Consider the following 22537-nt stretch of genomic DNA (forward strand, 5'->3'; position numbering starts at 1 on the left):
ACCTCAGACACACTTTTGCACCACGCAGCCAGAGCAGCAACTGGTACAAGCAGCAAAAATGAAGCAGCAGACGTGCTTTTGCTGCGTGAACGTAGCATTACTGCACAAAGATTGCCACTGTGCTAGCAACGAGCATGCTTTTAACTGGGGGGTGTAGCAGTTCTCGCCGTAAAGCAAGACTGACTCTCACGAGACTTCTGAGCCTGTGGGTGCGGGTCGGTGCTCCTGCAGTTGCAAGTGCAGTATTTCCCCCACAGACCACCAGGGCGGCCGAGAATACCTTTGTTCAACCTGAAATGACTCATTTAATCATCCATAACGTTATGGAACACATTAATTAACTGAAAAATGTTGCATAGTGTGCCTTTAATATAAGATGTAATTTACAGTTTTTGTACTTTGGATACAATTAGCCATTATATTATAAGATTATATCTTATCATTTATTTGGAATATCCAAAGACATGACTGTTTTTTGTCGATATGCATGTATAGACAGGATGGATGGATGGATAACTTGTACATAACTTATTTTGATGTAATTTGACAGATGCAAGCAAAAAAGAAGATCTCAACATCCTTAGATGGGATGATGGACAAACTGAGCATGTTAGCATGAATTCCTTCCTGCTAACATGCATCAGAAAATCTCCACTTTGCAGATTCTCTCAAGTTCTAACACTATTCATTAGCAACGTTTGTTGTGTTTGTGGAAAGGTCAGCACTCCATTCTTCCTTTTGAGTTTTCTATGGTACAAGTGAAGATAACAAAGGAGCAATAGGACAAAAGGATGAAAAAAGAAGGGGCAGTGGGTGTGATACCACACGGTCAGGGGCACTTTGTAATCAGAGATGGGAGTATTATTCCACAGCCGTACCATTAAGCCATATGTGTGGCCTCCGGGGGACTGGATCCAGCAGTGGAAGTGACCACCTCTGTTATCTTTGCTGTGTTGCAGATGGGAGGAGGAGCTGTCCAGGCGAGAGCAGCTGGAATCAACTGTGGAATCACTACAGCAGGTTTGGAAACATAAACAATAAGATATTGTCTGCTAACACACATGGACAGGTATTTGACATCTTGCCACCATAGTATCTCTGTATGAAAACGAGAATCATAGATAGTGCAGGAAAACTAAGGCTATATGGAGCAGGGTAAGATTGGAAAAAAAAACAGCCGTGTTTCAGATTAGAATAACCACATTACAAAGCCATCAGAGTAGGCTGCTGGCTGAGATTTACTGGAGATATAAATGTTTAACTTCACCAGCAGTCTGCCAATATGTTTCTCTCCACAGCAGGGGAGAGGAAGTAGATAAAGGTGGTGGGAATAATTTAACTGTAAACCGAAGCCCGACGCAGGGAGCCGTCCCAGCAGGCAGTAGTCAATCTTTTTGGCATCCCCTTCTATTTCTGCATCTGCACCAATTGATCTGTGGCAGCGTGCATGTTTGTCTCATACTTTGGATCAGCAGAACACCAGTTAGAGTGGGACTATCAGGGGTTTTAACCTTGCACGCACAGATGTGTAGAAGAGACAGTCAGAGCTAATCGACATTTCTTGTTCATAGCTATGGGAGTCAGTATGTTAACATGGTACACTGGCATAGCCTGCCACTTTTAGTAAAGAAACTGAACAGCTTTATTTTAGACTTATCAAATACTGAAGCCATGTTTACTCAGACAATTGTCTCATATGAAATTATAGCAAGACTAAATTTCACAATGTATCTTAATTGCAAGTGCAAAAGATATTTAACTGCTGTTATATAGACATGCTCGAAATATTTATTTCACATTTTGGACTTATAAGGATGTTACAAAACAATTTGGTCTTCACCAAATTTGAACAGTTATAAAACTAATCTAAGGGCCTGATTATTGTCTGTTGATTCTTAGGGTCTAAATAAAAAATATCTTCCCATCCTTTGGCGTTGTACTGATGCCTTTTTTATGTCAACACTGACTGAAAAAGCACTAAAACAGAAGTGAAACTGCAATTGCATTTGTGTTTTAGATTGAAAAACTTGGCACATGGTAAATGTTTACATTTGCATATTCTCCTGCCATGAATTTGTCTACTTTGGTTATTAGAATATGATATTGCATATTGATGAAGGCACACACACACAAGATGTCTGCTGTAAATGCAAACGCAAATCACTTAACAGCTTTTTGAAGATCTGCTCTGCACATTTGCATGTTTTATCAGACAAGTAAACCTCTAAAGATCAGGCCCTAAATGTACAAAACACACAATAAAGGAAAACTAAAATGGGAACAGTACTCACCAGCTGTTTCCAAAGTGTTTAAATCAGCCGGACGCTCAATAAATAAAGTCCAATACTAGTTGATAATCAGCAAGTATAAGCAAAGAGACATTGAGGTTTTCTTGTCTAGATGATATCAATATGCTAAGGGACAAAATATTAATAATGCCCTTAGATAATAAGTAGATATGTCCTAATACAATTTTTTAATTTCTGATATGATTCCGATATTGTATGGGAATGATATCCACTGTTGATATCGGAATGGGACATCACTAAAGACAAATGTTTATTTCCATCAGTCTTAGGATATTAAAACATATGCCAGCAAAAAACATCTGTAACAGTTTCCTGTATTCCAAATAGTAAACATCTAATATAATTTATCCCAAGATCAGAACAGCTCTGTATTTAGCTAGGCTTTAGCTAGTATGTTAAATGACATTACAGAATGGTTAGTCGAACAACAAATGAGTGTTTACGAGGTAATGATGACTCATATTCCATTGTCAAATGACGTTGATCTATGATCTGACATCAGTCGTATTTCAAGGTTTAGTGGAGGATTTTAATACATTTTTGAAAAAACCCACCCTCTCCACCTTAAAAAAAAATGCACATGCACAACCCTGTACCCACAATTAAACACGTGCAATAGCATGCACAAGCCCATTTCTCCTCATGAAAACTCTGTTTGAAAGTTGCTGTTTGCATCGTTCATACAAGCTTATTTTTCAAAGAAGATTTATAATTTTTCTATGTCAAACTCATGTCCGGTAAGTGAAAATGGGGACGAGCAAATAGGACGGCCTTACATAAACATATCACCAGAATTATTTACGATTAGGAGGACCATTTATTTTGATGATCCACTCGGAAACAGAAAATCCTCCACTATACCTTTAAATGATTGACAATAAACCTAAATGAATCAAAGTACCATTGTAAAAAAAAACTGTTTGCCATAATAGTGCTGCAGCAACATGAGAGGCTAACATTGTCATGTAGAAAATGACCAAACAGAAAAAGTCCCTGGAATATAAAGTGAATTACCTTTACTGTGCCACCTTGGAGCCCCTTTATAAGAAACTTTGTAATGGAACTTTGAAATGAAGTATTCATTTTTCTTTTAAGTGAATCTCTTCTGCTGTCATCAATCTAGAGCGCCAGGGATTCATCAGAAATCCAGGATGAGCTGAATGAGAAGGTAGACAGACTCAAGGCTGAACTTGTGGTCTTCAAGAGCCTGATGAGTGACGTAAGTATTTGTTCACTGCTGCGATGATGTCACTGTCTCTTCCTCACCCTTTCATAAATCAAGATCTGAGTTTACTCTTCCACTTAAAGCCCACATTACAGCAGCATTTAATGTTTTCCCAGGAATTATCAGACAAAATGTTCTCATTTTACTTTTTTGTCTAAATAGCAAGACACACCCTTCCTTCCTTCCTGCTTTATTTGTTGACACGAAAATGTGAATTGTAATAATGCACCTATGATAAGCCTACATTCGTCAAAGCAGAGGCCTGTATTGTTTCCAGACAGGTGTGCTTTGCTGTGATAAAGTTAAAATACATAACAGAATTCAAAGCTGTTGTTGGTCACAAGTAAACAGCCAGGCTCTGTTATTTGTGTAAAATCTCTTGCTTATCTCCACTTTGCCATCTGTTTGTTGTCCGATTTTCATGGTACTTTCTGTTCTTTACCTCATCCCTGATGTTTGAATGCAGAGGCTGGTAAGTGGCAGATAATCAGAAATTTAGACAGCATAGATATTTTTTTGTGTATGTTTTAGAAGTTATAGTGGGTGTATGTGTTATGTGGGTGTTGATGTGATTTTGAATCTGGTGATCCAACAGTTGTTGCACCAGAGAGCAGATTGTCTTTTTACAGCTTGATGTCTGCTCCTGAAAACTTGTCTAATGTTTTTTATGAAACTCTTAAAATACATTTTTATAATTTTATACTCAAAGAAATATTGCTATTTCTTTACCTATTAAAATATGTATCATTCTGTTGTAATGGAATTTTCTATGGCTTACATAAGCAGAACAAGAAGAGAATAACAAGCTTCTGTAGCCAATTTCAAATAAATGAAAATATGCAGATCTAAGGATCACACTGAGAAATACCTTTTCATGAGCAGGCAGGATTTTTTTTATTGCAAACCGATCAGTAAATTGCGGAACTTAATAGGAAAAGAGTAAAAGAAAATGCTTGGACCGCAAATTATTAACAAACTAGGTCTGTAAAAAACAAAAATCAAAAAGGTATAGAGAGAAAAAACATCCATTTTCATCTAACTGCTCTCCGTCATTTTGCAGGAAATGTCTGACCTGGACACAAAGATCCAAGAGAAAGCCAGAAGAGTTGACATGGACATCTGCAGACGTATCGACATCACGGCCAAGCTGTGCGATGTGGCTCAGCAACGCAACTCGGAAGACATGTCAAAGATGTTTAATGTCAGCCCAGCCAGGTCGCTTCCAGAGAAGGCACGTTTTTTTTTTATTATTGTGGGAAAAAAGCTGAAAACAAATGCAGCAAAAAATAAATAAATAAATAAAAATTCTACAGAGAAAACATTGAGCTGTAATGAAACCAGAGCTGCCAGTTGCTCCTGGTTTAAACTGATCCATTCAGCACCAGCTGATGCTGCACTTACTGACCTCTCCGAAAGGTGCAAACGTACATGCTCACTTATGCACTTGGAATTGTGTAGAAACATATGTAAATTATTTTTGTATACTTAATGCTTTTCTTAAAGGACTTAAAGGACATGCAAGTTTGGCAGGCAGTATATTTTAGTGTATATGAAAGTTTTTTCTATACTTTTCAAGCTAAAAATGTCCTGTCATTAGATCTTTTTGTCATTAACTTCTTTTCAAGATATATCTTTGCTCACACTGAGGCTAGACTTCAGTCTTTTTTCTTTCACTCTTATTTGTTCAAAATTCCATTTTTCATTTCTTTAAACCTGTTTGTGTACATGTTTTGTGAACCACAGTTTATTTAAAAAATCTTAATGAATTTGCTAAAAATCTAAACATTTATTTAAATTCATGCTAGTTTAATCATGGAATTTTATTCTGGGACAAGCAGTTTTTGTTTTTGTTTTTTTTTCATCAACAACTTCATGCCCCTTTAAAAAAATATGAAAATAGAATAAAAGCTTTAACCCTTGTAGACTTTCATGTAAAGCATGAAAAAACATACTTTTTTTTTTAGAATTGTGTGTTTTCTCAAGAAAACATGAGGCTCTAATCATTAAAATTACCTTTTATTAAGTCCAAACAAATAATAACTAAGGAATATTGTTTTCAGCAATTTTTTAAGAAGCATTTTTTTTTCAAAGGGACACAAAAGAGCAAGAAATGATAGGACCTGAAGTTACTTATTTATCTAAACATTGCTTTATCCTGGTTGAGTTCTGCACTTTAGCTAAAAAAGGGAAAACAAATGGTAATACAGACAGTAATAGATAGATGACAGTGTTTAAGCCCAGTCTAAGCAGAGCGAGTTGTGTCTTCTGCAGGGTGCCATGGCCTGCTGCAGGAGAAAGGAACGTAAGACCATCTCAGATGAGGAGAACTCCGAAATGGATGCCGAGCCAAGCACTTCTGAGGAGGAGGTCCCTGGATCGCTCAACATCACGGATGAGATGAAGCGCATGCTCAACCAGCTGTAAGTGACATCTCCCTCCTTATAAAGCTCCACGAGGAAAGTAGGAATCAAACTAAATGCATTTTGCAATTTGGACTTTCTAGATTTGGTTGTGTGCATTTCTTTGTCTCCCTCTGCTGTTCATTTTTAATATCGCAACTAACAATCTGCACGTTTTTTTTTTGTTTTTTGGTGTTTATGTTGGCATTTATATGGTTTATGTATTTACAGTTGACCAATATTTTGTGATAATATTATGAGCTACTGCGGCTGCACCCTTTACTGCTAATATTCGCAATAAATGTCTTATTTTGACTTATTAATTTCCTATTTGCATGCAACCTTTGCTGAACCTGCTGGCTGTTACACTTTTCTATGCTTTCCTCCCTTTTCCTCTCTCCTTTTTCCTTTTTTTTCTCTGTCCCTGTCCCACGCAGACATTGCTCAGATAACTCATTTGTTGCTAGGCGTGAGGCATTTGAAATCGACGATGACTGCGACAGTCTGACATGGGAGGAAAACGAGGAGACCCTGTTGCTGTGGGAGGATTTCACAAACTACAACATGCCATGCACCATCGCTGCAACGACCTGCACTGCCGCCTGCCCATGCGAAGCCAGCGCCGAGGCTGCTGATCCGGTAAGCCCAGTCTGAATGAAAACACTTTCTTCAGACTTGTACCAGTAAGATATAAACTTGTGCGTGATAAATGAGGCCTCTGTCTGTGCTTTCTAAGGATTCACAGGATGGAAGTCTTGGCAGCCTCATTGATGAAACAGAGTCACTATTTAAAAACAGGGAGAAGGAATACCAGGAGACCATCGGACAGATTGAGGTACACTGAAACACATATGATTATGTGGTGAAATAAGACATCCTGACATCTCATAGAAAGCGTTCAACAACACACTAGAGTTAGAAATCTAAGTCAATCTCTGCTCAATCCAAAAAGAACTACTGTTGCAAGTTTTGGCCAGAGTTGTATCCTGCCTACAAGAAACAATTGTTGGTGCTTGAAGTTTTTTAGTTTCTTTATTATTGTCAGTATTATAGTGAAGTCTGGATTACAGAGGCTTTAAATAAATCTGAGGATACATCTGCAAAATGAACAAAACATACATGCAAAGGTTTGTATGGACAAGACCAGTTATCCTCGATTCAGGACTAAAACCAACCAATCTGGCTTTCTCCTGCTGACACCCGTTTTAATGAAGCCCCTGTCACACCTTGACCTTCAGCCAGTGATTGTTGACATACGTTAAGTGTAGGTTATTCATAAGTCGTTTCATCTAGCTTATCCAAAAACAATGAGTAACTTGTGCATGACTAGTCAAGAACTTATCTCCAACGCATATAAATGTATTTTCCATGTTCCGTATTTGACAGCTGAACGCATTTCTAACTTACAGCTACTGTATAATGGCTTATTGGCAGCACTTTGGTATAAAAGGGGGTTCACAGGAGGAAACCATCTGTACTCCTCCAGACTTCATCCCCATAATAGGTTGAGCGAGAAGGTGAGAGTAATGGTTCCTCCCTGCGTTCATGCCCGCGTTAACGCCCAACAAGCTTCCTACCAAACATGACGCTGACTGCAAACCTTCTGCAGTCTCTGTTTCTTTTTATATAAAGAAACAGGAGCTAGGTTAATACCGTGATCAAAAACATCTTTTTATGCAGGCCGGGCCCCTCCGGGCGCATTGCTGCCCTCCTCAGGACACTGGCTTGTGACGTTTCATGGACATTATGCTGTCGTTGGACATAAGTTCTCGACTCGATGTGAAAACACTATGTATACGCCCAGAGTTGAAAAAATACATAGAAAGATCAGTGTATGTCAGTATTTTAGACGGTTTTAGGACCTTAGGCAAACACTGGCTATGTCGTTAAGGTGTGCCAGGGGCTTCAAGGAATCACACCTCAAAAAAAAAAAAAAAAGTAGGTTTGTTGATATAGTTAATAGTTTTAAAATCAATGTCCATGACACCATTTTGCAAGATTTAGTCATTTCATGCATTTGAAACTTTTGGAATAAATATTTTTAGCTTAGATGTTATTATTATTAGGACGCTTTCTTCATACATTACATCATCCAAGTCAAAGTCGGATGAACGTTGTAATTCCTTATTTGCATTTTGGATGCATTTAGGAGTCTGATTCAACACGTCATCAGCTAATCATGTTGATATTTCTTCAGATGGAACTGGCCACAGCAAAGAGCGACATGACCCGACACCTGCACGAGTACATGGAAATGTGCAGCATGAAAAGAGGCCTGGATGTGCAGATGGAGACCTGTCGACGGATGATTAAAGGTGGCAGGAATTCTCCTTCTTTTAGCTCGGTGGCCAGCAGCGACTCAGGGAACACAGACGAGATCCAGGATGAGATCTCTGATAAGGATGCAGAGGCTGAAGTCCCGCTCAGCTGATGGCTGTGTGCCTGGGTTTTATCCCATCTCCTGTTGTCATTGGAGTTTAGATATGAACAGTGTCATCCTGGCCGGAGGTGGAATAAGCTTAACATGGTGCAGGCTACTGGTGCTTTTATACTGTTTCTGCTGGTGGTGGGGGTGTCTCTGCTTCCTGAATGCAGACACCAAGCTGTGCTCTCTTTCTCGCTGCTGATTCCAGGGCTTCAAATCATTTTGCAGAGGAGGAAAAAAAAATATTTTAAACAAGCGGAAAAGTATTTTTTATCCAGTTAAGATCCTTTTATTCTAAAGGAATTGAATACAGTACATATTGTACTCCAACAAAAATTCACCAAAACTATAACTATACATCTGTGAGACTGAGAAACGTGTTTCTGCTGATTGATTTTTTGTGTGATTTGATCCCAGGTGTGGTATTCAGAGTCCAAATTTAAGTGTTCGGGTTTAAGTGTCTTCTGTCATGGAGACGAAGAGAATTGGAAAGAAATGGTGTTGAAGTTCTGCTTTTTATCAAGGGAACTCTGCAGGCTTGCCAAAGTCAACAGAGGAAAGGAGCACAGCCCTTTTTTGTAAATGCAGCGGTGCACTACTGAATTCTATGCAATTTAGCCAGCCTTATTGCTTTTTGGACTGGTTGCTACCCTTCTTTGCTTATCTTAAAGCCATCTGCCTCTTCTAAATAAAGCAGGTATTTTTTTTTTAAGTTTTACTATCTTTATTTGGGGTATCAACTGGATTAGTGCTCATAAAATATTAATATATCATAAAATAGGCCTTTGCGAAAGTATTTGTGACCCTTAAACTTGTTCACTTTTTGTTACATTTCAATCAGAAACATTAAAGGTATAGCGGAGAATGCTCTTTTTCCAGGTGGATCATCAAAATAAGTGGTCCTCCTAATTTTCAATCATTCTGGTGATATGTTTACGTAAGGCCGTCCTACGTGTTCGTCCCCATTTTCACTTACCGATGGTGAATCTGACATACAGTAGTGGAAAAATCCAAAATCTTCTTTTGAAAGGTAAGCTTGTATGAGCAATGCAAACAGCAACTTTTAAACAGAGGGTGCACAAGCAGAAATAAGCTCCTGCATGCTCTTGCACAGTTTAATAGGCGTTCCTTCTTGGGAGCGAATACGGGGTTGTGCAGGTGCATTTTTTTAAGGTGGAGAGGGCGGGTATTTTCAAAAATTCATAAAAAATCCTCCACTATACCTTAAATATATTTTATTGGGATTGAATGTGATTGACCAACACCAAACTCCATATCAGTAAAAATCTATGTCAGTATCCATAATTCTTAGGTAGAAGCAATAAAATACTTAGTTTTACATTTTGACAATGTCATCATTGTCATTTCTTTAAAAATATAAATCTGAAAAGTGTGTCAGGAATTGATGTTCTGCCCTTCTGCATTACATCTTTGCAGAACCACCTTTTTATAGCTGCAAATCTTTTGGAGTTACCTTTCCAGGTTTGCATTAGAGGCTAAACTTTTGCACATTCATCTTTTAAAAATATGCCAAACTAAAAGAAACTGGATGTAGAGTTTCAGTTAGCATTAATTTTTGAAGTCTTGCCACAGTTCCTAAATAAATGTATGTGTAGGGTTGGTAGCTCTCCATACTCAAGTGTTTTGCAGCCTCTAATAGGTTTATCCTTGGCTGCTGAAAAAAAAAAACCCATTAACTGAAAGTTTTTTATGGTGATGCTTATTATTTTTCTGCCTTACTATTATTTTTTTTATATAGATAACAAATATTTCCATCTGATCTCCTCTAAATAACCAGAGTTGCAGAATACAAAAAGAATAATTGTCCTGTCCAAGTTTGTAGCTCTCTGCAGCTCATCTATAGTAACCAAAGCTCTCTTGGCTGCTTCATGCTCGCCTGTTTAAAGCCGACGCATAAAATCCCAATAAAACACGTTGATGATTGTAGCTGTATCATAATAAATGGTGAAAAAAGTTTAAAAAATATGACTGCTTTTCCAAGGCAGAGTGATTGTTTGCCAGGTTTAGCTTGCTATTGATGCAGGCAGTGCTCTGCTGTTACTCACATCTGCTTCACTGTGGAAATGCCACTCGTGCGTTGTGCCCCTAATTTGCACAAATCAACACTTAGTTGCTTAAAAATGGGACACAACTCGTTTCTGATTTTTATGCTGAAACCAAAGGGCATATTTTATTTTTTAAGCTTAGAAAAATAGTAATTTTACTTGTCAATATCATGCTGTCTTGCAGAGTCCTCTGCAGGAGAGCAGATTCCTTATTGCTTCGTTTCTTAGAACAGGGCTAGAAACCTCAGTCTGTACTTAATGTCTGTCAGCATGCGATTGGATATACCCCAGAGGCCTTTTTTTTGTTTGTCATTTTGCTGCAGAATGGTAAAATAATTCAGCACAGATTCTAATCAATGGATGGAGAGACAAAAGGCTTTTTTGTTTGTTTCAATCATATGTTTATTTTTAAATGTGATTTAATGGATCCGGGTTAAGAGCTACTTCTATCTTCAAGATTTTCGGTGGGCAGAATATGATGAAGCATGTTTATACGTGGGAAAGAAGTTCTGGGTCTCTTTTAACATATACTTTGAGCAAAACAAATGTATTTCTGACTGTTTACTGTCTCGTTATATTTTACATTTGCGAAAATGTGTATTCTTTTTAACCAAACTGTGTTAACCATTAAGCTTTGTTGCTATTTTAGCTTTTAATAACCTAAAACATAAAATTTTTGCAGTTATTTTTTTAACAACTGACTCAAGAGAACGTTTTAGATCAGTCTGCTTAAGGGGGAAAATGTCAAACTGTTTGTATAAAACCAGCCTGATCAATAACAAAGAGCCATTCTGTTGTTTCTGCTGAACATTACTCACATTACTTAATGACTGTATGGACGTAGCATTCATGAACCACAGGTCTGATGTATTTCTGGCTCCTCCGATCATCACGTTACCAGCCAACCTAAGCAATCTTCTTTGTCATAAAGAATAAACCCAGGATTAATAATTCTGACTTTGTAAAGTTGTGTAAACTCATTCCCAGTGCACATGCCAACCACTGATTTTTTCCATTGTCCAAAACTCCTGCTAAGTACTAAATGTCAGGTATAACATCTTGACCCTCTCAGTCAAAGCAGGTTTCCTTTTTTTTAGTTAAAAAAGCTTTAGCTCTTATTTGCTGAATGTAGCTTTACTGGAAGCCTCTAAAGACCTTAAATAATGTAGCTGTTAAAAACGCAGGGACACATGGTGTTTGGTTACATGCTGGGAACCTAAGTGTGAGTTTTTGCTTTACTAAACAAGTTTTCAAGCTTGCCACCAAGGCGTATGTAAATTTGCGTGATATGAATGTTTCATACTAAACAAAAAAATGGGGTTTTATACAAGGATGTTTTTTTGATAAAGTCTGGGAATTTTTTTCGTTAAAATTTAATCTTTGCTAGTAAACATTTCTGCTGTTTTAGGGAGGTCCAAGCTGCAGCAATATTTGCATAGAAGCTGCTGAACTTTTATCAAGTCCCCTGTTTTGATGTTTATTTTGCCTCAAAGGTAACATCTTAATTTCAATTGGCTGTTGTTTATTTATATTCTTTACTCTTAGATTTGTAAGTTTATTATTTTTTTCTAATATTTTTGTTGAAATTATTTATATGGTAAACTCATGAGGGTGGTGGGCTGTCCTAGTTTAAAACTGATGAATGTATTTAGTTCATTTTAGGGTAATGTTAAATAAAGTGGTGGATTGGTAATAAAATGTTGTGCATTGTATTTTTTTTTTTTATTCTTTTTAATCTTTTAAATGTTATTCTTCCTTTAAAGAGTGATTTCAGGGACTGTGGTGTTTATATGATTCTAATAAAATTAGAAGGTCCTGGGTTAAAATTCCAGTCTGGAGGTCTCTGCAGAAGGGTTTCCCCCTCCATAAACACGACTGACAGGTGATGCTTGTAATTCGAAGGTTGCTGGTTTAAATCCCTGCTCACTCGGTCTCAGTCATTGTGTCTTTAGGGGAGACGCTTCACCTACATTGCCTTCCTCTGGCAAAGAAGTCTGTCAGTGTGCCCCGGGTTAGCTGTGGCTACAATGTAGCTTGACACCATCAATGGGTGAATGACTGAATGTAATGAAAAAGTGCTATTTAAGTTTGGGCCATTTACCATTTGGAGATTCTAAATTAACAAAATATATTTCTTTATTTTGGCTGCTGTGATATTATTACAATATCAGTATAAAACAAAAGAAAGGCCTTAGATAAGACTGCCAGGAAAACCCACAACATAAGCCTTTACAACCTTATGATTATTTTACCAACTTCTTAGAGCTAATTTAACTAGACATGCAGAATTACACAGAAACAGCAACATCAGTCATTGACAAATGCTGTAATCAATGTAACCCCTGTTATGTTTATTGAAACAATGGAAATATGGTTAAAAGTCATAACACTGTTTTTAAATAAAGTTGTATTTTACTATAAATTGATAAGGAGTTGCTGTCCACCCCTAGGTGTGAGTATGTGGTTGCTCTTCTTTGTGATGAACTGGCAACCTGTCCAGGTGAAACATGCTTGTGGATGTGTATATATATATATATATACACACTACTCAAAAACTTAAAGGAACACTTTGTAATCAGAATATAGCATCAAGTTAAATAAACTTCGGGGATATTGATTTGGTCAGGTAAGTAGCAGACGACAGCATAGAGGAAGGCTGAGGCCAACACAGATCAGTAAAGAATAGTTAAACTATAAATATATATATTTTTTATAGTGACAAGTTTCAGTTAAGGTGTGCAGGGTATGTTTATTCAAAACCAAGCTCATGCAAGAGAATTCAGAAATATGCTGACAAGTTCATAGCTTAGACAAACTTTGTCATTTAAACAATAAACCCACATTTTTCAAGTTTTTTTTTTGTGATGCAAATAATCTCTTTTCTCTTTCAAAGAATGTAAACATTTAGTGATACCAGAGTTCTTTTCCCTTATTGCACTGGTTTGCCTAATCTGTTAAAGGAGTAAAAAAAAAAAACTTAAACAGTATTTTTTTCCACAAGTTTATTAAATCAAGCAAATTCAGAGCACATCTGCTAAAATCATCAAAACCAATCACTTACAAATATTCCAATCTCATTGGTACTTATTAAGTGTAATAGGTAAAAACAGCTTAATCTTGATAAAACTTTAAGAAATTTGTCATTTATAAAGAGTTAAAATTGGAATAGACATTTATTGCTACTTCATATGTTTCTGATTGAATAAGTAGGAGCTGATTTATTTTGCAAGGACAGTACTTCCAGTTTGTCAAATTTAGCTAAAGATAAACTTCAGGTGGAAATTTATACTATTTATGAGCAATTTGCACGCATGAAGCATGCATCAAGCACAGAATGTCCAGATATTTCATATTGGATCACTTTTAGCCCTCCACTTCAAGAAAAGCAATCCTCTTGGCCAGGCTCTCTTCACCGTACTTTTCCTGCAGCATCCGACGGACAGTAGGATCGGTTGAATGCAACAAACCATCGTCATGGCGATTCCAGAGAGGTGCAGAGACAAATGACAGATTCAAAAGCAAATCAACTGCAGAAGCGAAGTCTCCGCTGGTCTTAAGCAAAGCTTTGGTCACACTGACCAAGTCCTAGAAAGACAAATTCAAAAGAAACTGTAAATTAAGTGACAGCACTGGGGTACAACGGCCAGCCACAGCACTCACCCTGTTGGTCTGGTTCATTAGCTCTCGGATTCGCTGCTTGTCCTCCTCTAACTGCACCTGAGTTAGAGAAAAGGTTGCGTCCTTGTCCTTTGATGACGACGAGTGAGATGGAGCTGCTAAGCTTTCACCAACCACAGACTGAGAGTCATCTTGCTGAGATTCACTGTCGAATATGAACAGGTGAGCCTTTGAAGAGGCTCTGATGGGCCGGGAAGGACCAGCATCGGGGCAGCTATTGTTTGGAACAGAGTTACTACTGGAGACCTGGCTTTCTGGTACAGTCCTTTGCGGGCTGGATCCACTGCTTTCAGGGGGAGACTCGGCACCGGGCTGATGTGGGGTCGGGTCTGATGGCTCCAGAGCGCCTGCTGATGAAGTTGTTCCATCGTTGTTGAGGAGAACTGAATCCTCATCCTTGTCAGACTATGGGAAAAAAAAGTGTGTAAATAAATTTGCCATTCGAATGTATCTGCATACACACGCACATAAATAATTTATGAAGCATTACAGTCAATTCCATTTTCTTTGCAGTCTTTCGCCCTGTTTATTTTTTTGCACTGGATTAATCCCTGATCTAATCTACGATTTTCTTGATTCAGCATCTGTTTCTTGCTGTGTTCACTCTTCTCACCCTCATCTGAACCTCAGAGACAATTTATCTTGGTTGCAGACTAATTCTGTTTCTAGAAATAAATCATTTACATTTTGTTTCTTCATCTTTTTAAGGTCATCATCTGCTGGAATCTTAAATAAACACAGCGGTTCAAAAACAATGTATACAGCTGCTGGCTGCAGTGTATGTCATGCACTGGGATCCCAGGAATCTAGATTGGAAATATTTCCAAAAATATCTAATTTAAGTGTTGCAGAAAAATCTGATGTAGTGTTACATGGGTGTATGAAAATTAAGACCTATAAATAAAAGATCATTACATGAATTTAAGACTTTTTTTATAGCCTTAAACTTAGATTTTCAACTGTAAGAGACTTTAAAGACCCACAGAGACAGTGTTTAATGTCTTACACATAGAAAAAAAAAGTAATTAGCAAATTAGACAGCAAAGAAACAGAAATTAGAGTCAGCAAAAGAAAATCTGATTGGTGAATCTCTAAACAGCACTTTCCATTTAATGGTATCAATGGTACACTACCATAGTGAGAAATTGAAATTGGAGCTAATATGCTCTGATCTTTGTGACTGTGTTTGTAGCTCTACCTCAGAACCATCTTCAAACTCCTTTGTAGCCATTTCAAGAATTCCCAGCTGTCTTTTCTCTTTTTTCTTTGTTGCTTTATGTGGGGCTGAGTTAGGCTCATCTTAGGAAAAACAATATATATATATTAGAACATTATCCAGTAACTCTTGGTAGTGAAAAAGCAATTAAGAGTTGATAGAGTCTCTACTTTTTCATCATGTAATGATGCCAAACCTGCTTGTGCTGATTTATCCTCAGCATCATGGCTGTCCTGCTCCTCATCACTCTCCACCACAGCTGCTGCCTTCCTCCCTCTGGCTTTCTTTTGAAGAGTCTCTTCTCTTGGTTGGGCTCTTTGATTAGAAGACTTCTCGGCATATTTTCTTTTTCTCAAGGGTGGAGGAGATGGTGTTGACTGCTCAGCGGTGCTCGAGGATGATCTTAGTTTTTTCACATAAGACTCAGGGGATGAAGAGGATGCCTCCAGGTCAAGCTGCCTGCGTGTAAGCCGACGCCGTGGTTGTTCCTGTAACGGGGAAGGCTCCTGCTTTTTTTTTGGTCTTTTAGTTGAGGAAGTTTTACTTGAAGATTTCTGTTGAGCTGGAGGGGGACTTTTTGGTAAAACAGGTGTTGGAGACGCCTCTCTCTCTGCTTCTGGGATCTCTGTGCTGGCTTGGTTATCTGTCTGCTCCTCAGTTATGCGACAGTGAGAAGTTTCACCTTCAACACTTTCAGAATGAATGTTTATTTTTTGTTTTTCCTCAGTTGTTCGGTTCTCTTCCACCCCAAAATAAGCCGGTTTCTTAGTTTCTGCATTATGAGATGTGCTTGCTGCTGCTACTGACTGCTCTTCGATCTGTGGGAAAAGAAAAGCAATTCTTTCTGTCTGTCTTGACTTAAAACTATGAAAAATATATTTTTTTTAAATCCTGACATTAAATATTTTTAAAAAGCGAATAAGTTAGGACTTATCCCATCAGTTACCTGAGTTAGGTCTGAATCTGCAGAAGCAGGAGTGACGGTTGCCTCACAGGAATTTTTCTCAGCATCAAATTCCTGAATGCATTTCACCTGAAAGCACAAACATGACAGAATACCAATAATCCAAAGGTATTCAATAGCAGAAAAAAGGCCTAAAATAGAAAAGATAATAAAGGGATTTTCTATTCTATTCCATCTCTTCTGCTCCTTCTTGTGGTGCATTGCTGCCCCCCTCAGGACACTGGCTTATGACATTTCATGGGCATAACGCTGCAGTTTGTTAAGCATAAGTTAGGCTGTCGTTGGAAATACGCTCTGCTCGTTATGAATACTCTATGTATATGCCCAAAATTGAAAAAAAAAATACTTAGAGTTCAGCGTATGCCAGTGTTTTAGGAGATTCTGGGACATCAGGCACGCTGGCTAAATCGGCGAGGTGTGACAGGGGCCTGAAGACTTTTTTCAGGGCATATTAGGTACAAATATCCCTGATCAACCCTTTATCTCTTTAATTCCAAATAATGTGAATACAGAAGCTTAACATGATAATAACATGCGTTAGACAACCAACACCTTGTTTATGTGCTTTCCTTGCATCTTATTTTAAGTGCGAAATTGTTAGTGTATAAAATACAAAAATACAACAAAAAAAAGATGGCCTTTTGTCTATTTCTTTTAACAGTACAGCAATTAGCAAGGCCTGTGGTTTTAGTGCCTCTTTTTTTTCACTTGCCTTTTAGGAAACAAATCCGCAAGATGAATAGAAAAATAAATAAAAAATAAAAAAAACACATAATTATCAGTAAAAGCAATAATTGAGTTGGTATCACATTTGGAGTTACTTTTTTAGAGGTATAGAGGACAATCTTTTATTTCCGCGTGGATCATCTAAATAAGTGGTCCTCCAAATTGTCAATCATTCTGGAGATATGTTTACGTAAAGCTGTTCTAGGTGCTTGTCCCATTAGCTATGTTTTTCTAAGAATGTGCACTTTTTTTTTCTTTTTTGAGTTTGCAAAAGTGGCACTAGTGGCTTCTTTTATGGACAGTAGGCTGACGGGAAAGGGGGTATGAGAGAAGGAGAGACGGGAAAGGAACAGCTCAGATTCGAACTCAGGTCGCCCGTGTCGAGGACTAAGGCCTCATGCCACCCTGGCGTCCTCTTCCACAACATCTTTGTCCCCATTTTTCCTCCTCTAAATAAAAAATGAATGACGAAGGAGACTCATCCACGACACAAATCTCTCCTCTCGCATCTTTCCACTGTCAATAGCATACCTTGACAGGGTCGTTTCTAGGTCATCAATTTAGAGCTACTTGGTCCTATGTAATTTCCCATTGGGAAATACTGCTCACCAGTTGCTAACTTGCGAACCTTCCGCCACAACCATCCCGCCCACTTGATAAACGACCAATCACATTTATTTTATTCACTTGTGTAAAGTTGGGCACCACTCGGGACAATTCTGAAATGCAACGGTTGGAATGGCTGCTTCCCTACGATTTTAAGTTACCCGTTTTGAAATAAAAAATCCGGATAAAGCTGAATAAGCTGACTCAAAATAACTGCTCTCCACTCAGATGAAGCTTTTTTCCCCTGAAAAAGAGCCAGGCTGCTTGGATAGCTCTATTCCTACATCACCTTTTTTTTTTTTAAGGAATATTCTGTATTAACTCAAGAGTATATTTCTCTGAATAAAAATGAACTATCTGAAAAGTAGAAGAATAAATTAGATTTAAGCTTCAGTGTTAGCACAGACCTACATCACCAATGAATCAAACTTTTTTTTGTATGTTTGTTTTTAAGACATGCGAATACTAATTTAATGGTACACTATGCATTTCATAGTAAAAAATATTTGAGCTTAAACTCTAAGATATGAGCAAAACATATGATATTAAGCAGCTGGTGATATCAGATCATGAAAAATCCAGTTTATCTGCATCTAAAAACATTAAATGTGTTAGATAACACGGAATATTTAACTGTGATAAAACAATGAGTGATCCTCTTCAAACAAACAATTTTACAGCACTGTGATTACCTCCTTCTCGTTCTCTGGCAGTTTATCAGTTTCTTCTCCCATTTCCGTCTCTATAACTCCAGGCTGTTTCTTTGCCAGTCTGTCTCTGTATCTTGATTTCATGGACTGCCAGCTGTGACTGGTCACTTGCTGCTTCTCCATCTCCTGCCAAAGCCGGTTTCCCCCTGTCTCTCCCTTGCGCTGGTTGATAAAATTCAAAATGGCAGCATCATCTTCAGGGGTGTACGCAACCCTGCCTGATTAAAAATTAGACATTACATAGAAATAAAACATAAGTTTAAAACAAATAAGAAACAATACACAACTAAAGCTAAATGTCCACCAACATTATCAACAGGCATTTGTTTGCTTTAAAGGTTATTTAGTATATTCTACTATTTTGTGTTAATTGATGGTGAAAATAATTACTCGATTTTCAGCAGATTATGAAACGAGTCGTGACATGTTTATTTTACAGGTTGCATCTAAGATATGTTTTGTTTTTTTTAATGACAGAATTAAGTAATATGGAGACAGTGACGTTTGAACCAAGCAGCTTATCTGCTTATGAAGAAGCTTCTAATAAAGTTTTAATTTTCTCAAAAAACGCAAAATATATAGAAGAAAAAAGGCTTGGGCCCAGAATGTTTCACCTGTGAGTCCAGAGGGGCTACCCCCACTGCGGTTTAATCTTGGAGAGACTCTGTTGGTCACTTCTGGGTTCAGCCTGTAGTCTTCCAAATTCAGCTGCTCCTCCTTCTCTATGCAGTCATGAATGTACTGGGTGGAAACATAACTGGCAATGGAAATAAATATCAGTCATATAGATAATGTTTACCATACCACTCCTGTGTCTGTACTATATTTTCAATAATGTCCAACACCCACCGATGAGCATCGGATGCAGAAATAGAGGTCTTCTCATCAGGATCAATCAGCAGGATAGCTCCTGGCTTCTGCACCTTCGATAAAATCCCTCCTCCGGATGTGATGAGTGGCTGCAGCTGACGTTTGACTGGACCAGGTCGTAGGAAGAATGTCATGGGTTCCCCTTCCACAGTCCAAAAGAGAACGGGGGAAATCGGCTGTTTGGATGACATTTTAAAAAGAAACCTGGGGGGAAAAGTAAAGAAAAAAACAATTAACAAATAAAGAAGAAATATTTGAGCAAAAAAATTTTACTTTGCTGAAAAAGATCAGCAGCATCAATTTGTCCACATAGAGAGCAATACACCAATATTCAGTCTTTCAAGCATCTCTCTTCAAATAAAAAGTGATAGATAATATTGATTCATATTTTTCTTTAAGGCCAAGGGAAAAATTAACATGCCTGTAGTCTTACATGTCAACATAATAGTAAAAACATAATTTGTAGCAGAATAAAAAAGTTTAGAAAATTGCCACAAACTGTTAGTAGATTCTCTTTATTTTGTGTAAAAGATAAGTGTTAAAAATTGCATGTTTTAAATGTTCCCTCAATTTGATTTAAGTGTTCAACTGCTTTTATTGGCAGTTATGAAGATTTATATCAAGTTTCCTAATTTAACTCCAACCTTCTCTATTTTAGTGAGGCTTCATATATTTGCTAAATGAATAATTTGATGAGTAATTCAAATATGTACATTAAGTGCGCTAGTTTTTATTTATTTTTTTGTTATTAATAAATTATATTGAAGGACTGGTCCAACATAGTAAACATGCAATGTTCAATGATAAGTGTTGCAGTGGATAAACAGAGCTTTAAAGGCATGCATGTCTTTCAGCTTTAGGTTTACACTAAGCATAGACCCCATGAGTAGTTTATTCATCTACAAACACAAAAGAAAATTGTTAGAGTTATAATTATAAAATAAATTATTTCATCCAAAAGGATTTAATTAAAATGTTGCTGCTGATCTTTTGGTAATAAAACAACTTAGCTAGTTTCTGACCATTATCACCTTCAAAAAACAATTTATGCTGAAATAAATACGATCAATCAATATATATTAAAGGAATAGAAAGCCTGAATTAATGTAGCCAAAAATAACTATCAGTCATTTATTGCATTTAAGGCAGTGCAAGCAGCAATGGTCCATTGATAATAAATACTCTTGTGATAAACCGTATAGCTACTATAGGTTTTCGCACAATAAAGGTTTGTGTGCGTTTCTGTTTAATGAGAAGTAAAAACTTATAGCCAGGCGAAAAAAACTGAGTTATTCACAGCGGATATTGTGTTAGGTAAACTTTCACCGTCAACTACATCAGGTTAAAACACGTTAATCCGAATCTGACTCTAGGCAAACCTTTAGGTTTTATTGCTGGTTTTGACTGCAAACAAAGCAGTAATAATCAACGCAATGCAAAAAAGTAGCACGTCTAATATAATACCTTTCCCGCCTCGATGGTAACCAAAACAAAACTTACTTCCGGTTAACCCCTCTTCCGCTTCCTCTTCTTCTTCGCTGTTTGCCCCAAACGCTAGGTCAGCATACTACCGCCACCTACTGCAGCAGTCGCCTTGTTGAATCATCTGTATTGATTCTTCTTCTTCTTTTTTATGGCTTTTGGCAAGCAACTTAGTAATGCACATTACCGCCATCTACTGGAATGGAATGCGAATCGGGATGCTATATATAAATTCTCCCACAAAAAATAATAATAATTAAGTTAATGCATCTTATTTTCTTTCTAACAATTTCTTCTTCTTAAGGTAATTCATTAAATTAAAAAAATGTTTAGAAATAGAAAGTTTGTCCAAAATATCTTGTATATTTATTTGCAAATGATTTTCTTGTAATCGACTAATTCCCTTCCCTCAACAGAACATGTTTTACTGTCTCTTCTTGAAAACAAAAAAACAATTTCCCGTTCGATGTATTCCCATTTTAAATAATGAACTTTTTAACCTTGTATGATCAACTTTTCTTTGAATACTGTAAAGCCACATTCCAGTTCAGAATCTGATTGTACTGAATGAGGACCCATGACTACCCTTTTCCCAATAATGATGTATCTACTATTGTCTCTGGTCAAATCCAGGTGATATATTACATATTAAAGTTGTTTGTCCAATTTCTAAACTATTTATTTGAAATTCATTTCTTTTCTTTTTAATGATCCATCCCAAGCTCCTCATCATTTTTTTCCCAATATGAGTTTAAAATTACTGTTGGATCATCAAGGGTATTTCTCCATCCATCCATCCATCTTCCTCCGCTTATCCGGGGTCGGGTCGCGGGGGCAGCAGCTTAAGAAGGGAGGCCCAGACTTCCCTCTCCCCAGCCACTTCTTCCAGCTCTTCGGGAGGAACCCCAAGGCGTTCCCAGGCCAGCCGAGAAACATAGTCTCTCCAGCGTGTCCTGGGTCTTCCCCGGGGCCTCCCCCCGGTGGGACGTGCCCGGAACACCTCACCAGGGAGGCGTCCAGGAGGCATCCTAAACAGATGCCCAAGCCACCACAACTGGCTCCTCTTGGGTATTTCTCTGTAAATTTAATTAAAAATGTATTTCTAATAGTGTTCTTCTCAAATCCAAATGCTTTTCTATCATATCTAACTAGAGAACTACTGTTGGAGTGGTTTTAAATGCTCCTGTATAGTTTTAATGCCGGATACAGAATGATGTCCAATTTAACCAGATTTGTCTTTGCTGCTGATCTGAAAATTATGCAACCAAAATATATGTATTATCTGATCATTCCTGTGTGAATTAGTTTTATTGATCCCCTTTCTAGTCCCCAGTCACTGCGCTATTTATGCAGCTCAAATATCTATCTTTTTTTATTCATATATATATATATATATATATATATATATATATATATATATATATATATATATATATATATATATATATATATATATATATATATATATATATATATATATATATTTATATATATTTTCTGTATGTATTTTCCATTTGATCTTTTCATCAAACCGAAAACCTAAACATTTTATACCCTTTACCTGTTCTATGTCTTAAATATGTAATTTAACTTACATGGAACTCCCATTACTCTATTTGAAAAATAACTCTTTGTACTTTCTTTATAGTAAAATATAAAATGCTCCCTCTTCAATAAACTGCTCTATTATCTGCAAAAGATTAACACCCCATTTCTTTACTATTAATCAAACACATCTATCAGTGTTAAAACAATAGTGAACCTTTTTGTTTTGCATGTTGGCAAGAAACTGTTGATGATCATGTTAAATCGATTACCTACATTTTCTTTAAAAAAGATTTGAATTACTTTTTGACTATTT

At 37.2% G+C, this 22537-nt stretch overlaps 2 protein-coding genes across 5 annotated transcripts in view; one reads left to right on the forward strand and one right to left on the reverse strand.

Moving 5' to 3' along the window:
• Positions 1 to 12122, forward strand: part of iffo2b (intermediate filament family orphan 2b) — a 38700-nt gene extending 26578 nt beyond the window's left edge. The window contains exons 2-8 of one of the 2 annotated variants that reach the window (XM_038307832.1): positions 960 to 1020; positions 3433 to 3528; positions 4595 to 4765; positions 5806 to 5954; positions 6371 to 6572; positions 6670 to 6768; positions 8131 to 12122. In XM_038307832.1, coding sequence (XP_038163760.1) covers positions 960 to 1020; positions 3433 to 3528; positions 4595 to 4765; positions 5806 to 5954; positions 6371 to 6572; positions 6670 to 6768; positions 8131 to 8364 — 1012 coding nt within the window. In that variant the 3' untranslated portion in view covers positions 8365 to 12122. The remainder of the gene's footprint in view (positions 1 to 959; positions 1021 to 3432; positions 3529 to 4594; positions 4766 to 5805; positions 5955 to 6370; positions 6573 to 6669; positions 6769 to 8130) is intronic. The other variant, XM_038307833.1, reaches the window with a different exon arrangement.
• Positions 12123 to 13411: 1289 nt separating this feature from the next.
• Positions 13412 to 20714, reverse strand: LOC119798400 (telomeric repeat binding factor 2, interacting protein). Of its 3 annotated transcripts, none has more exons than XM_038307858.1 (9): positions 20695 to 20714; positions 19174 to 19398; positions 18939 to 19081; positions 18307 to 18542; positions 16265 to 16351; positions 15515 to 16136; positions 15301 to 15401; positions 14085 to 14507; positions 13412 to 14009 (listed from the first exon to the last, which is right to left on the reverse strand). In XM_038307858.1, the coding sequence occupies exons 2-9, from the start codon at positions 19383 to 19385 to the stop codon at positions 13788 to 13790; spliced, it is 2046 nt and encodes a 681-aa protein (XP_038163786.1). In that variant the 5' UTR covers positions 19386 to 19398; positions 20695 to 20714; the 3' UTR covers positions 13412 to 13787. The 3 variants fall into 3 exon arrangements, with proteins under 3 accessions (XP_038163786.1, XP_038163784.1, XP_038163785.1); XM_038307856.1 differs by having other exon boundaries at positions 20659 to 20708; XM_038307857.1 differs by lacking the exon at positions 20695 to 20714 and adding an exon at positions 20574 to 20692.
• Between the last annotated feature and the right edge of the window lie 1823 nt (positions 20715 to 22537).

This window comes from Cyprinodon tularosa, unplaced genomic scaffold (genome assembly GCF_016077235.1).
Source record: "Cyprinodon tularosa strain WSP-4 unplaced genomic scaffold, ASM1607723v1 ctg621, whole genome shotgun sequence".
Lineage (NCBI taxonomy): Eukaryota > Metazoa > Chordata > Actinopteri > Cyprinodontiformes > Cyprinodontidae > Cyprinodon > Cyprinodon tularosa.

What these genes read in the sequence shown, in the direction of transcription:
- LOC119798400 (XM_038307858.1), bottom strand. Translation starts at nt 19,385, where the DNA reads ATGTCATCCAAACAGCCGATTTCCCCCGTTCTCTTTTGGACTGTGGAA. An exon ending in TAGCCCCTCTGGACTCACAG is followed by an intron (nt 18,543 to 18,938) that starts GTGAAACATTCT and finishes ATTTTTAATCAG; the next exon opens with GCAGGGTTGCGTACACCCCT. An exon ending in CAGATTCAGACCTAACTCAG is followed by an intron (nt 16,137 to 16,264) that starts GTAACTGATGGG and finishes CTTTTCCCACAG; the next exon opens with ATCGAAGAGCAGTCAGTAGC.